We start from the raw sequence: 13,368 nt of genomic DNA, 5'->3' as shown, positions 1-13,368 counted from the left end.
AGGTCGCGCTGCCCGTTAACTACCACTGCTGGTTTTATAACCACTCAGTATCAGCGAGGATTTAATTTCTTGCTCAGTGGTGGAAAGTAATTACACTCACTCAAGTGCTAAATCTGAGCTTCCACATGGTTCTACTCTACATTTTAGAGGGATTATTGTACTTTCACTACATTTATTCACTGGCTATAGTTGCAACAGTTATTTTTCATATTAAGGTTTTACATAAACAGATAATGCGCTCATGCTTTGTGACCCATGTTAGCATCACAGAGGTGCTAACACAGGAACATGCAGGCAGTATTACATAGAGTACATATAGTATTTACATTTGATGGGGTTTTTCATATGCGGTGGTGTTTCCTGTGTTTGATAATGTTTTCTCACTCTGCAGTGTTTTGTGTAAATGCAGTCCATGTGTTGTCCGGCAGGAGGTTTTGGTCCTGCAGACAGAAGTATGCCTGTGTGTTTGGGACATGTCGGATAAAGACAATCCTTGTAACTGCAGAACCTGCCTGAGACTCCTCCCGTTGTTAAGTTTCCTCCAGCGTCACTGTGATCCTGTGAGAGCTGTCTGAAGATCCACCACAGCTCACAGGAGCTTCTCGCTGCTCATTCTGACAATTTTGATGGTCTGACAAAATGGGCTAAAAACATGTCAAACACCAACTGTAGTTCACCGTGCTTGTGTTGACAACAAGCTGATAACTGAAATGAAATCGTTTCACTGGCCTCTTCTGGTCCTGACCTCAGGTTTGTTGTGCCTCTGAGCCCATCCTGCCTTTTAGCCCACTGAAGGTTTGGATGTCCACTTCTCTCTACATATCTGAGGCCTTTCTTATTTTCTAACTGGCTTGTTTCTAGTTTACATAGACGTTGGGCTTTGAGAGGTTTTTCTTACGTGTCGTTGGCTCATTCTCTCTGAGTAATCAGAACCTTTCTCTGGGGGAGCTAATCAATTCAGGGCCTACAAACAACATCACACAGTGAAAGACGGGTGTTTGACTGGAGCTCTGGATTCACTGTGCCCGTGCAGTTTGTTTTGAAGTACTGAGTGGTAGCCGAAGGCAGGAGTGGTGAAATTTTTCGCTTCCCTTCTTTCACTTTAATTTTAATGATGCTCTTCCTCAAGCTTAAGTAAAGTCTTCCACAGTGGGCGCTCGAGCCAGAGAGGCTTTACAGCTCCTTTGAAATCAGATGTAAGTATATATTTAATTTTGCTGCTGGATGGCACACACACAGACACTGAGATTAATTGGCGCAGCATTGTGGGCCCTAATTATGTTCCTGCACCTTCATTATCTGCAGAGTGAGAGATGTGACGGAACTAAAACTTTGTGTGGAAGACGAAGCTGCTCTGTGAGTTTCTGTACTACTTAGTTGAAAGTTTTTTGACTCTCTCCCACTTGTCATTATTGCAGTGCACACTGCGCAGCGAGGGGCGACGATTCCCTGGGTAAACTTCCAGCGGATGACTTTCCATCTAGAATGTAAATAAGATGGTGTGAAGTAAATAATGTGTACAAGTGAGTTTCATAAATGCAGCAGGGAGATTTGCATACTCGCAGGCCGCAATTCACTGAGGCTTTTTGCCTCGTAATCAAACTCAGCTCTTTGTTCAAATTGTGTTCAATAAAAGATTCCACAAAGGGTACATGTGTTCGGCTGTTTTCCTCTCTTGCTTTGTCTTTGTCTGTTAATGGGGAGAAAAGTACACTTTACAAAGGTTTGTCGCTTTCCTCCAGCGCTCAGTGACATCTCTGGGACACGGCAGCCTTTCAGCCGGATCCTGTTTCAGCAGCGGGAACGACGCAGGGAGGAAGGAGATGAAATATTTATGCTAATCGTTGCAAAACTTCCCACAAAAGATGACAAGAGGCATGTGAAGAGGAGCTGTCAAGTTGTGCTGTCATTATGACGAGCTTGAAGCCCACGGAGGAGCAGAAATCAAAGACTCGTACACGCAGCGCCCGGGTCCCGGACGGGGCGTGCACGAGGGCGGAAGCCCTTTAAAAATATTTATAATGAAGGGCTGGCATCAGGAGCATGTCAGGGTGAATTAGCAGACACGGGCGTCACCAGGCTGACTCCAGCCTGCAGGCTGACGATGCTGCTACCTGACTCCTCAGCCTCAGTCAAGGAGACCTGACATGAAAGTGAGGATGCAGGCCCTGATGAACTCTGCATTCCCCAAGAACACGAGCAGCTGAAGAAGAAATGGCAAGATTAACAGTAGGCAGGCATAAATAAAAATTTTAAAGTTCTAGCACCGGGCTTCATTTGCGTGTTAATCTATGTTTAGCCAGAGGTGCCGTGCCGTCGCGGGGCCCGTCGCGGGGCTCCGTCCCGGGGCGCTGCTTTGATCAAAGGCCCGGTGGAGAAACCTCCTTCAGGCTGGAGACAGAAAGGCGACTGATCTCGGAGCTTAATTAGCCGCCTGCTTCTTAATTGTTCATTTTACAGATGGGGGGCTGTCCTCGTGGCAGCCTGCCGCGCTCATCATGATTCATGGCTTGAAGCCCTGATTTGAGCTGAAGAGATACTAAATGGTTTTACTCAGATCTGTTATTGTGGATTATGCAGGAACGATTTGCTGTAGTCTTTGTGTCTTTTGAAGTGACTGCTCTTGATGCTCACAGCCACAGGAACAGCTGCCAGGTGAATTTATCTCGAGCCTAAAGTCCTGATGTCAGAGAACTGGTCAACAACAACCGAATCGCAGCTCTGCTTGGTTGCAGGCAACACTGACGTCGGGGTCGGTCGCTGTGGGCCTGTGGCGTTGTCCAAATGAGAAAGAGAAGATGAACAAGAGCAGGGAGCTTTCACTTTGCTCCCTGAGAGAAAAACAGCTGACCTGCAGTGTTTCTGCTGGTCACCATTAAAACTAACCTTGAGGCAGAACAGAGTGGGAGAGACGGGGGTAACCCAGGGGGTCAGGGTGAGGGGGTGAGGGAGGGCAACATGCCCTCTGGTGGTTCTCCACAGGGGGCTGCCTGGTTACCAGATTTATTAGAACAACAATGACAAACACATTCACAGCTTGTGCTTGTGTGTCAGAGGACGGATTGTCCGCACCGAGACGGCTCATGTTGGCCTGGCAGTGTGGAGAACACATGGACAGAGGGATCCAGATACTGTACCAGTCCACAGTCTGGACACAGTTTCTCAGTGCTGGTCTTTCTACACTCTGTCTGTGGTGTGTAGTGTACTAGGCTAAAACCAGAATCATTTAGCAGGCTCAGTCTGACAAATGACAAGAGAACAGGTAGACGTGTTTCCACATTGTTTGTGTCTGATGACAAAAGCTTTGTATTTCTGTTGGAAGAAGTTCTGTCCAGTTCACAGCTGATCAGATGCATGGACCTGACAGGAACCTGTATGAAGCAAATGTAAATTAACATTCCCTAATGATCATGAACTACCCACAGAAAGTCATGGTGGCTCGATCATGTGTTAAGGATGAGGGACAGGAACTCATGATGCCACTGCAATAACTGATGCATTAAATCACCAGGCGTCGTTCATAAAGAGTTATAATTTATTTTAGATTCTGCTGTTGAACAGATTAAAGTCCTCTGTAAAAACAGTGAGCACACTTTTCTTCACTTGTACCACGTTCATATGAATGTTTAAGACACCTAACACTGTGAGAAGCTAAGCTAACAATGCTAAACTGTTTGGTTTATTGCCCAGTAAGCTTTTGGACCCTGTTAGCATCATCACATCAAAACTGTCCATACTGAAAGGCTAGTCTTGCTTTTTATTTTACAAGAAGTCACCAGTCACCATAGTTTAACGAAGACTCGCGACCAGCATCTGTCCTTTCTTTTACCAGAGTACTTTTAGCTGATGAACCTGAATCATTCTATAAATGATTTTGTTGAGTTTTGTAGTTGTCGTATGTGAACGCTAAATGTTTTACAGACACTGTGTCTGATAAATTCTGCTTTGCTGTCATTGAAAATCTCCTGTCCTCTCAGCCTCTGTGTTAATTAACCACAGAGAACAGCACAAAGCATTCAGAACTTTCTCTGTGACTTTCAGACCTGAGAAACTTTTGGATATTAAGGTGGATCAGTCCTGAACTCAGACTTCTTGGTGCTGTATTTAACAAATCCTCCTCTCCTCGTGTCGCCTTCAGAGTCCTTCAGATGAGATTTTTCTCTGTCTCAGCAACCGGCAGTCAGAGGAGGAAGATGGCGGCTGATGAGTGGCGATGGACAAACGTAATTATCTCACCCGTCTGCGGCTCAGTGAGGCTGACATTTGGTTCATGTTGGAGTGGCTGTCGTGGTGATTTCTGCTTTGTCTGAAGGTCCGGGGAGAGTGTAACAGAGAGGGGGATGATGGGAATGAAAAGGAAGGGATAATGGGAGTGTGACAATTGAGGATTAGCTCTGCTTTAAACAAATAACACTCGTGCAGGTCAGCAGATCAGTGCTCAGCCCGTAGAGCAGAGAGGGGAGCTGCTGCTGACTTCATTAAGACATCATCTGTCTGTCAGTCCTGACCTCAGTGACCTCTGTTTCAGTGTAGTGTTCATCGAGCTTGCTGGTGGACAACAGTGGAGGTGTATGGCACAGAGCAATGAGCTGAACCATTCATAACAGGTTTAAGTAATGTTTCATTACTGGTTAATTATTTACCAGTGCTTTGTAGAGCAGCTCTCATATTAATTAATAGGAACGACTTCTGGGTTGCCAGGTTGTAGACATCAGGGAGACCTCTCCAAATGCTGGAAAACAGCTGCAGGACATCTGGACCTAAATCTGTTTTTTATGATGTTTATCGATACTGACATCTGCAGACTTCATGGATTATTGTAGAACCTTTTATTAATGTTTACTAACATTTAGAACTGCAGTTGCCTGACAGACAGGAAATCAATTATAACGAGGTTTGAAATAATGACGATGTGAAGTTGTTCAGATCTGTTCAGAGGTTCAGTCTTTGTGAATCCTGTCAGGTGGACTTGCTGTCAACATGTCCACCCTCCAGCTGCTGGAGATCCAGGCTGAGACGTCCTCGTCAGACGTTTCCAAATCTCCCTCCCTGTCGAGATTTTGCTGACATGAAGCTTCATTTCTCACCTCTTACTGAGCGGTGAGTGAAGCAGAGCGATAGGTGATGTGTCTGTCCATCTGTCTCGGTCTGACAGGAGACAAAATAAAACGGGCTCACAAACACAGCGTCTTCTTGTGGCAGCTGACAGTGAAGTTCACATGAAGACACTGATCAGACCAGCTGCAACCATCAGACTGAGACATGTCAGATTCACATGCAAAGTCCTGGACTCGTTCCTGCGCCTCACTGTAGCGCCATCCAGTGACTCTGGGATGGCTGCAGGCACAGGAGAAGCTGCTAGTTGTGGTGTCCAACACTTTGTAACCAGACCAATCTGTCTGAATGTTGGAACCTAACGCTCGAAATATTGCTTTAAACTTGCCCATCTAGGAACTATTCAAGTTTCAAAGAAGGGATTCAGACCTCAGACAGAAGTAGAAAGATGAATGAAATATGTTGTGCCATCATCTCAGTGGTTTGTCAGTTATAGCGTGTTCAGTGGGGACTACATTTCACAGTTAGGTTCTGCTGTTACTTCTTCCCGTACATTCTTCCCAGTCAGTCTAAACAGCAGAATCACTGCGTTTCTGCAGCAGAAAGGCAAATTAGCAACTGTTGCTGGAGGTAAAATTAGGATCTTTAATTAAAAAATTAGCAGCAAACAAACAATACAAAACATACTAACGATTAAAGGAGAAACAACCTGAAGCAGCAGCGGAGGAAGCTTTTAATCTGACTTCCACTGGATTTAATTATCAAACATGAATTAATACACATCTCCAATGTGTGTCTACGGCGGTCTGCTGGGGACTCATTGATAACCAATATTTCCCCATCAAATACCAACTTTGATCCGTCCTCAGGAGAAACATGAGGCTCAGGTTTTATTTGGTCAATACTCTGCCCTGTTGTACCCCTTCAGGAGATGAAGCCGACAGGCAGGAGGAGGCCCGGTGCTCTCTGGGCGACGTTTCTGCTCCCTGTTGACCAGATGTTTGACTGAGGCACAGATGGTGATGTCACAGTTATTTACTGCTCTTTACTGTAGTTTATTTGATAACAAAGCTTCATGGTGTATAAGACCTGCTTTGTATATAGAAATGTGATGTAGTCGAGTAAAACTAAAATGTCCCTGAGAATTGAAAAGTGGAACCAGTACCAACAGGTTTCCCTCCCAGCTCATAAGTCGCCTGTTCCAACACCCCAGAGATGAACTGGGAAAAAGATAGGATGGACACCAAAATACCAAAATAAGAGCTGAACATATCTGTGTGTCTCTGCTGCCCTCTTGTGCTCGCTTCATCCAACATCAAACAGACACAAACTGGTGAAATGTTTTTTATTTAAGAAACAGAAGCGGCTCAGACAGATGGACGAGACTTAATATATGTCACATGAAAACAGGGCTCTGATGGTAAATCTTAGATCCCAAGACTTGGAAGGTAACTGGCCAGGGTCAGGGTAAGGTAAGGGGACAAACATATCTACCCCTGAATCTTGGGATATAGCACAAACAGGGCTCTAATACTGTTTTTAGAAGGCCTTTCAAACCCAGTGGCATTCTGGAAACTGAGTCCAGTCTGAGCTGAGGTTTCAGTCGTCTCCTCCGCACAGACTGAGCAAAGCCTTCTGGTAGTCTCCTTTAGTGTGCTCCTGAAACACACACAGAACGAGTGGTAAACATGACTGTAATCATAAGGCATATGCAGATCCTTTAGAAAAACTAGAAATACCAAAGTGTAAAATACTAGTAAAAACATTAGCATCCAAATCTACTTGCAGTACCATCAGTACCAGTACTCATCCTGCAGAACGGCCCGTGTCATAGTAATGTCTTTGATACTACTGGATCATAGTGACTGATGCATTACTGTGTTCATCAGTGTTTCCTGTGAGTGATATCAGACTATTGATAATGAGTGATCCTAGTGTAGTCCAGTGGTTCCCAACCTAGGGGTCGGGCCCTTCCAAAGGGTCACCAGACAAATCTGAGAGGTAGTCACATGGTTCATGGAGAGGACAGAAGAAACACAGTGCTGATATATAGGTTTAGAAGAAAAATGTTTCTGAAAACAACTCAGATGTGTGAAATGAGGACACACAGCTGCACTGCCTGAAACAAGTCTGGAAGCCACTGGTTTAACACGTGCTGTCTTGTAAAGCTGTTCTTTAATACTGAATGTCCTCTCTAGCAGGGCAGACAGGTACTCACAGCGATGGCCTGGTACAGTGACCTCTTTTGGTGCCTCTTGAACTCTGTTCTGATCTTCATCAGGTCGACTTCACAGCGAGAAACCATGATCCTGGTCACCACCTTCTCCTTGGCCCCTTTACTCTGCAGAGACACAGGAGAACAGACTTCAACAAGGAGGACGAAAACAAATGCAGGTCTGCTCGCCAGCGCCTTCCCCGTTACCCTGAGGAAACAACACGTGGTGGACAGCAGTGGAGGCCTATGGCACAGACCGATAAGCTAAACCAGGGTCTGGACTCACACATTACAGCAAGTACACTGGCCTCAGTGCTGCTGCCAGTCTCTGGACGTGGTTTGTGGCAAAGAGCACAGACATACAAAATCACAGACATTATCCTAGAACACAGTGAGCATCATCATTTATTATTATCACTGACAGAAATGATGGACAAAACTGTGAAACAAGTACCTTCATGGCTTCGTTGAGTCTGTTGGCGAAGTACAGCTGTTTGTTTTCAAAGCACTCCACTGTGAAGAGAGGACAGATGGACGTTTAGTGCACCTGCCACCTTAGAGGACACATCCACTGTCACTGGATTTCTGCCTTTCTTCACTGCTAATGGACACCTCTGAATTATTCAGTCCCATTCCACTCCAGAACAACCAGAGTTTCCCCTAGTATCTCAGCCATCAGTAATATTCTTAATACTGTGAAGTTCCCTCAGGACCTCACTCTGTTTTGTTGGGATTAATTGCTGCTCCAAAAAAAAACAAACACAGTCCCTCCCCCTTCCTGAACTCACCCAGAGTGAGGAAGGACTTCTCCAGATCTCCCTTCACCTCCTTCCTGATGCTCTCCTTCATGTCGTAGGGGCTGTAGCTCTTATACCTCTCAAACACTGTCACACACAAAACACACATGAAAAAGGACAACAACTAAAATATAACAGAAAGACACAGCTGACAGTGTTTTCTTGGAGCAGCAGCAAATAAATTCCACTGAATGTCAAAAATATTGTCACTGAATTTGAAATGGTGTTGCTACAGAGCCCCCTGGGGTGTGTGATGAGAATCCATATCCCTAGATTACTAAACAGATTGGTTGACTGGGCCCTTCAGCTGTCTGACCTAGGGGGCGCTGTAAAATTATCCTCAACATGTTCACAGTTGTGTGCTGTAAAACTGTCCCCCCTCCCTCTAGTTTACATCTGGTGGATCAGAAAATACCTTCACCAGGCCTGGTAAACTGATCAGTGTGCCTGTTTTGAGCGCTCATCTCACCAATTTGTGTGCATGGGCTCTCATTGTTTTTTGTTTAACCACAAGATCTTTAGTGGGCTCCATACACTGGCTTTGTTGAAGGTAAAAAACAAAAACCACTGGCATTAGATGTTAAAAAAAAGCACTTAACATAAATCTTATGGTGTTAATCTGTCACTGTGTGCGTGCAGATGTAAGGCCTGTGTGTGTGTGTTGCTGGTGTCGTGCACCTTTCTGCAGGTGGGGGATGCTCCTCTGGGAGAAGATGGAGTTCCAGGTCGCCACGTCAGTTCCCTTTCTCTTCACCCCGGCCTCATACAGAGACTGAGAGGGTCATACATGAGGACAGAAGACAGTCGGGTATGTGAGGGATCGACTGATGGGTTGGGCTTTAAAACCCTCTATAATGAACATGTGGATGGTTTGACTCACCCTGGCATCGTCATCAATCTTCTGATAGTCGACAACATTCGAGGGTTCATCTCTCTTTGTCTGTAGATCAAAAACATAATCAAAAAATTCTGAAGAACCATTGGCGACAGTGCTGTGAACTCAAACATACAACAAAATAAATGTGTTCTTAAATATTTCAGAATCTGACACTTTTAAAAGGGGTCAAATAAGGTGGGGTTAATGGAGAAGTCTGTTAGAATAAGAAGGATTTTTCACAGTAAAAACCCAGGTTCTGTCCTGGTCCTTGATCTACCTGAACCAGAGCCAGCAGCAGTTTGGCAAAGTCTCCTGACGTGTCTCCTGCTATGTCTTTCTCCAGCTCCTTCTTAAACACTGCAAACAGAATTAAAACATGTGAACACTAAGAAGAGTGATTGTAAGGTAAGTTTATAATAAAGCTAATGTTAGCCAGGTTCATAGGCATTCAGTCTGTGAGAGGCACCTCATTACTCTATTATTTCCAAAATAGTGATCAGAATGGTCTCACTGCCGCATTTTACACTGCAGTAAGACAAAAGAATAAACTTAGAAACTAATTACAAAAGCTAAGTTAATCACAAATATTATAGAAACATCACTGTTACTACAAAGTAACAAACAAGGTATATTATTATTATTTTATTTGAATGTAACCAAGTTTCCTGTACCATAAATACATTTTCACATTTGTAACAAACCAAACAACAGGAAAATCTGCTGTAACTTCAGTGAGTTATGGTGATTTTACTTATGGACAGACCTCCTGCCTTCATATATATGTACTTCCATTAGGGGGCTTCCCTGTACCAACATGGCAGCCGCACTGATGCGTGACTGCAGTAAACAGCAGTGGTTAATGAGGAAACCACTGTGATGTTAGCTAGTTGCACCATCTGCTACGAATATCCTGCAGTCTCTCGGTGAACCTTATCTTGTAGCTGCACGCAAATTTTAGTCATCAACACACTAAGTTTAGATTTGCAAGAAATTGTTAAACATTTGAGGTAGTACGCTTATTACCTTTCTTCAAAGCTTTAGCTTAGCACAGGATTTGGAAATGGGGGGGAACTCGTGTCTCTTAACTTCACTGATTTACACATTATATTTTGTGTAACCTGTACAAAACCTGAAGTGTAAGAACAACTGCAGAACCAAGACACAGAAACTTAAACAAATTAGATAAACTTTGTCATGTTTCCTTTCCATTGCAGGTCAAACTCTTCATCTCGGGTTCATTGGACATGACTGGAACGAGCCTTCCACAGGCCTCTGACACTTACTGTCTTTGTAAACCTTCTTGATCTCCACCAGTTCCTCATCGCTTCTGGAGCAGACGATCTCGATTAGAGTCTCCTCATCAGTTCCCAGGCCCTGCACACAAAAACACTATCAGGTGGGACATTTTACACTGTTACACTGCTTTACATGATGCAGTCAAACAGGCTGGGATGGGGCCCAGGCTGCACGTAGGGAAACCGCCTCAGTACATCTCAGTTTTAATCCAGCATGTTTGTAGTTACTGTGATTTTCCACTTCAGTCTTTATCAGACAGCAGTTCTGCAGATGTCTAAGGAACTGAACATGTTTTTATTTTGTAGTATAATCCAGCACTGTGCCTTCCGAAACAAATGCCAGCTGTTTTCCCATCAGCCCCCCAAACTGTTTTGATATTTTTAGAGAGTTGCTGTAAATGTTGTCTCATTTGTGTTTATCAAATATCACAATTACAGTACATCTCTTTCCCAGACACATCTCAGAGCTGCAGCTGCTTTATTCCTCTGCTGACCCTGGGGGCTTTTAGACATGACCCCATGCTTTTTTGTTGTATGTGGTGTATATCTCTAAAACTGAGAATATGAGAAATGTTATTGTTGTGCATTAACCCCTTAATGTAAAAATATCTGTTCAACCCATTCTGTCAAAAAATTAATGGCTGTTTATTCGTGGATTGTTCCGGAGGCTTTAGGTGAGGATCAGTGTGGACCAACCTGCAGAACAGAACAGACTTGAACTGATGTGTGACTCTGACCTTCATGGAGGCCTTGAGCTCAGAGGCGTCATACTGAGCGGTGCTCTTCATCAGACCCAGTATCAGAGCCTCCAGAGAGCCAGACAGCGCCCCCTTCAGGGCCGTGATCAAGTCCTGAAAATGGACACAGCCAGAGATGTCAGGTAAAAACTTGTGCTTAGAAATGAAAGTGTTGTCTCAAAGCAGAAGACTGGACCAGCGTCATTAGAAAATCATGAACACCAGCGATTTCTAAAATAGCAGCTCTACAAAAACATGTGTTTTGGTACTGCAGCAGTTGAAGTTGAATGTCCTGCTCTGCATTTTGTTTGTTCTCTGTTTTGTTACATAATCACCTGAACTTCAGTATTTTACAGAGATTAGTGAATAAAACACTTCATCTTCAGGCCAACATTTGTGTTGTTCAGTAAAGGAGGCACGCATCCAACCTTCTTGGCGAGGCGTTCGTATTCAAAGGCGATATCTCTCCTCTGCTCGTAGCTTCGTCTGGTCAGGATGTCGATGATGGTCTGTTCATCTACGCCTGCAGGGAACAGATTAATGAAGACATTCACTTTTTTGTGTTTAATTTCAACTTTAAAAGATTCCATGGATGGAGATGTTCTGAATAGCACTGAGCTGCACTTTATAATGTTACTGCACTCTTTTGCTGCCAACATGCTGCTGACCTGATTAGGTCCCATACATCCTTATTTATCTGTTCATATTTTTATATTGACTTATACAATTTTGTGTTATGTAAATAATGTGTCTTTTCAGCCAAGAGCTCCCAGCAAAAAATTTCATTGTGCTATGCATAATGAAAATAAAGATTCTTGACCTTGACCTTGACACTGTGATCTACTGAACTCCACAGTTCCATGTTAATGACTTCAGGGTCTACTCAGAAAATAGCCAGTAATTAAGCTGCACCATCTGGGCTGGACACGGGAGAGCTGAAGCTTTTAACAAAAGGGTTGACAGTGGTCTTATGTGGGGCTTTCTTTGTGCTGTCGTCCACTCAGTGACAGCAGAGGAGTCGGATCACTGTCGAAGAGCTCACAGGTGGAGTGTTGCTGGACTTTCTCACCTTTTGTTTTGATGGCTGCCTCGATCCTGGCGGCGTCTTTGGCCGGGTCAAAGTCTCGCACTGGCACCACAGTGGGGAATTTCGGCTCTTCCTCCTACAGAGCACAGGGAGACGATAGCTCACAGTCTGCTGCCCGGCAGAAAACAAAACCAGACACCAGAACCCCACAGGGAGTCGTGTCCTGTGGGGTTTGATGTTTGCTCTGCCCCTCCCTGTCCTCGCATGTACTACACCCGTCCTCTCACGTACTACACCTATCATGTAATAGTTTTCCTTCAGTTGTTTGAAGGATAATTTTAAAGCCACCTATAAATATGAAGAGCAGGATTTTGAAACTGGAACTGTATCATCAGGTGTATCTGAGACTTTGAGTTTACACACCACAGCGGAGGAGGAGACGACGCCAGGCTGCAGTTGAACATTTCTAAACCAAACTAATGCTGTTCCCATCAGCCTCAGCTCTGCGCCGTGTCTGCTGCCAGTGTTGACCTGAGCCCAGGCCAGAGGCCGGTCTGCGCCTCCTGCCGTTGGCTGTGTCACGATCTGTTTCTACTCAGTGTTAAATCATTGCTCAGGCTTCGCAGTGTGACTTCGCCTTCATTTTATTAGTTCAGATGGACTCTGGGTGGAGAACCCACCACACCTTTATCTGCTTTATGACAGCAGTAAAGCTGCAGTGCCTCCACTTTGTGAATCCTGTCAGGGCTTCAAGGCAGTAAAGATATGGAAAATGTGTTCTTTTCTCATCCAGTGTCCACAAAGGGTTCATGACTGAAACCAGATTTTAGATGGAGTAAATTATTAAAGGGAATATAGTGTTGCAACAACCACGTTGCATAAATCACAGCAAACAGTGAGGTTGGTAAGAAACACACTGAAAGGCTGAATTATACATAAAAGCTAAATAACCAAAGTATAGCAGTAAATATACACAAGCAGAGTAAAATACAAAATAGAATAGAGACTAACCTCAGTAGATTTTCAGTAGATAGACAGTATACTTCTTCAGTAGTGAAAAGAGTACTGCAGATAGCTTACATGCTGTAACAGTAGTGCGTTGCAGGAAGAAACCGAATACCTTCCTCATGCAGAGTTCCTTTTACGTTACTGATCTGTTACTGTGAGCAGTATTTTAATGTTGTTCTGAATAGAGCAAATGAGTGACCCAGAAGCTGCCCATTAGAGATGGCTGGTACTTTAGTCAGTGGTGCATTAGATTTTACAAAATACAAAATTTTGTTGTGCGTGTGCATCTTTATTGTGACACGCACAACGAAATTTTGTTTGGAGCCGAGGGCCCCGGGCCACTGCGTGTATACGAAC

General features: G+C 44.2%; 1 protein-coding gene across 3 annotated transcripts in view; it reads right to left on the bottom strand.

The window, feature by feature from the left end:
• Nucleotides 1-6,386: 6,386 nt before the first annotated feature.
• LOC109961673 (annexin A2) overlaps nucleotides 6,387-13,368 on the bottom strand; it is a 13,091-nt gene continuing 6,109 nt past the window's right edge. For all 3 annotated transcript variants that reach the window (XM_020602684.1, XM_020602686.1, XM_020602685.1), the window contains exons 3-13: nucleotides 12,046-12,139; nucleotides 11,405-11,499; nucleotides 10,977-11,090; nucleotides 10,228-10,318; nucleotides 9,222-9,301; nucleotides 8,948-9,007; nucleotides 8,746-8,839; nucleotides 8,059-8,154; nucleotides 7,725-7,783; nucleotides 7,274-7,396; nucleotides 6,387-6,714 (exon numbers count right to left, since the gene is read on the bottom strand). In XM_020602684.1, the coding sequence (XP_020458340.1) occupies nucleotides 6,655-6,714; nucleotides 7,274-7,396; nucleotides 7,725-7,783; nucleotides 8,059-8,154; nucleotides 8,746-8,839; nucleotides 8,948-9,007; nucleotides 9,222-9,301; nucleotides 10,228-10,318; nucleotides 10,977-11,090; nucleotides 11,405-11,499; nucleotides 12,046-12,139 (966 nt within the window). In that variant the 3' untranslated portion in view covers nucleotides 6,387-6,654. The remainder of the gene's footprint in view (nucleotides 6,715-7,273; nucleotides 7,397-7,724; nucleotides 7,784-8,058; nucleotides 8,155-8,745; nucleotides 8,840-8,947; nucleotides 9,008-9,221; nucleotides 9,302-10,227; nucleotides 10,319-10,976; nucleotides 11,091-11,404; nucleotides 11,500-12,045; nucleotides 12,140-13,368) is intronic.

Source organism: Monopterus albus, unplaced genomic scaffold (assembly GCF_001952655.1).
Source record: "Monopterus albus unplaced genomic scaffold, M_albus_1.0 scaffold57.1, whole genome shotgun sequence".
Lineage (NCBI taxonomy): Eukaryota > Metazoa > Chordata > Actinopteri > Synbranchiformes > Synbranchidae > Monopterus > Monopterus albus.
Note: the sequence above shows the minus strand (reverse complement) of the source record. Positions and strands in the feature narration are given on the sequence as shown.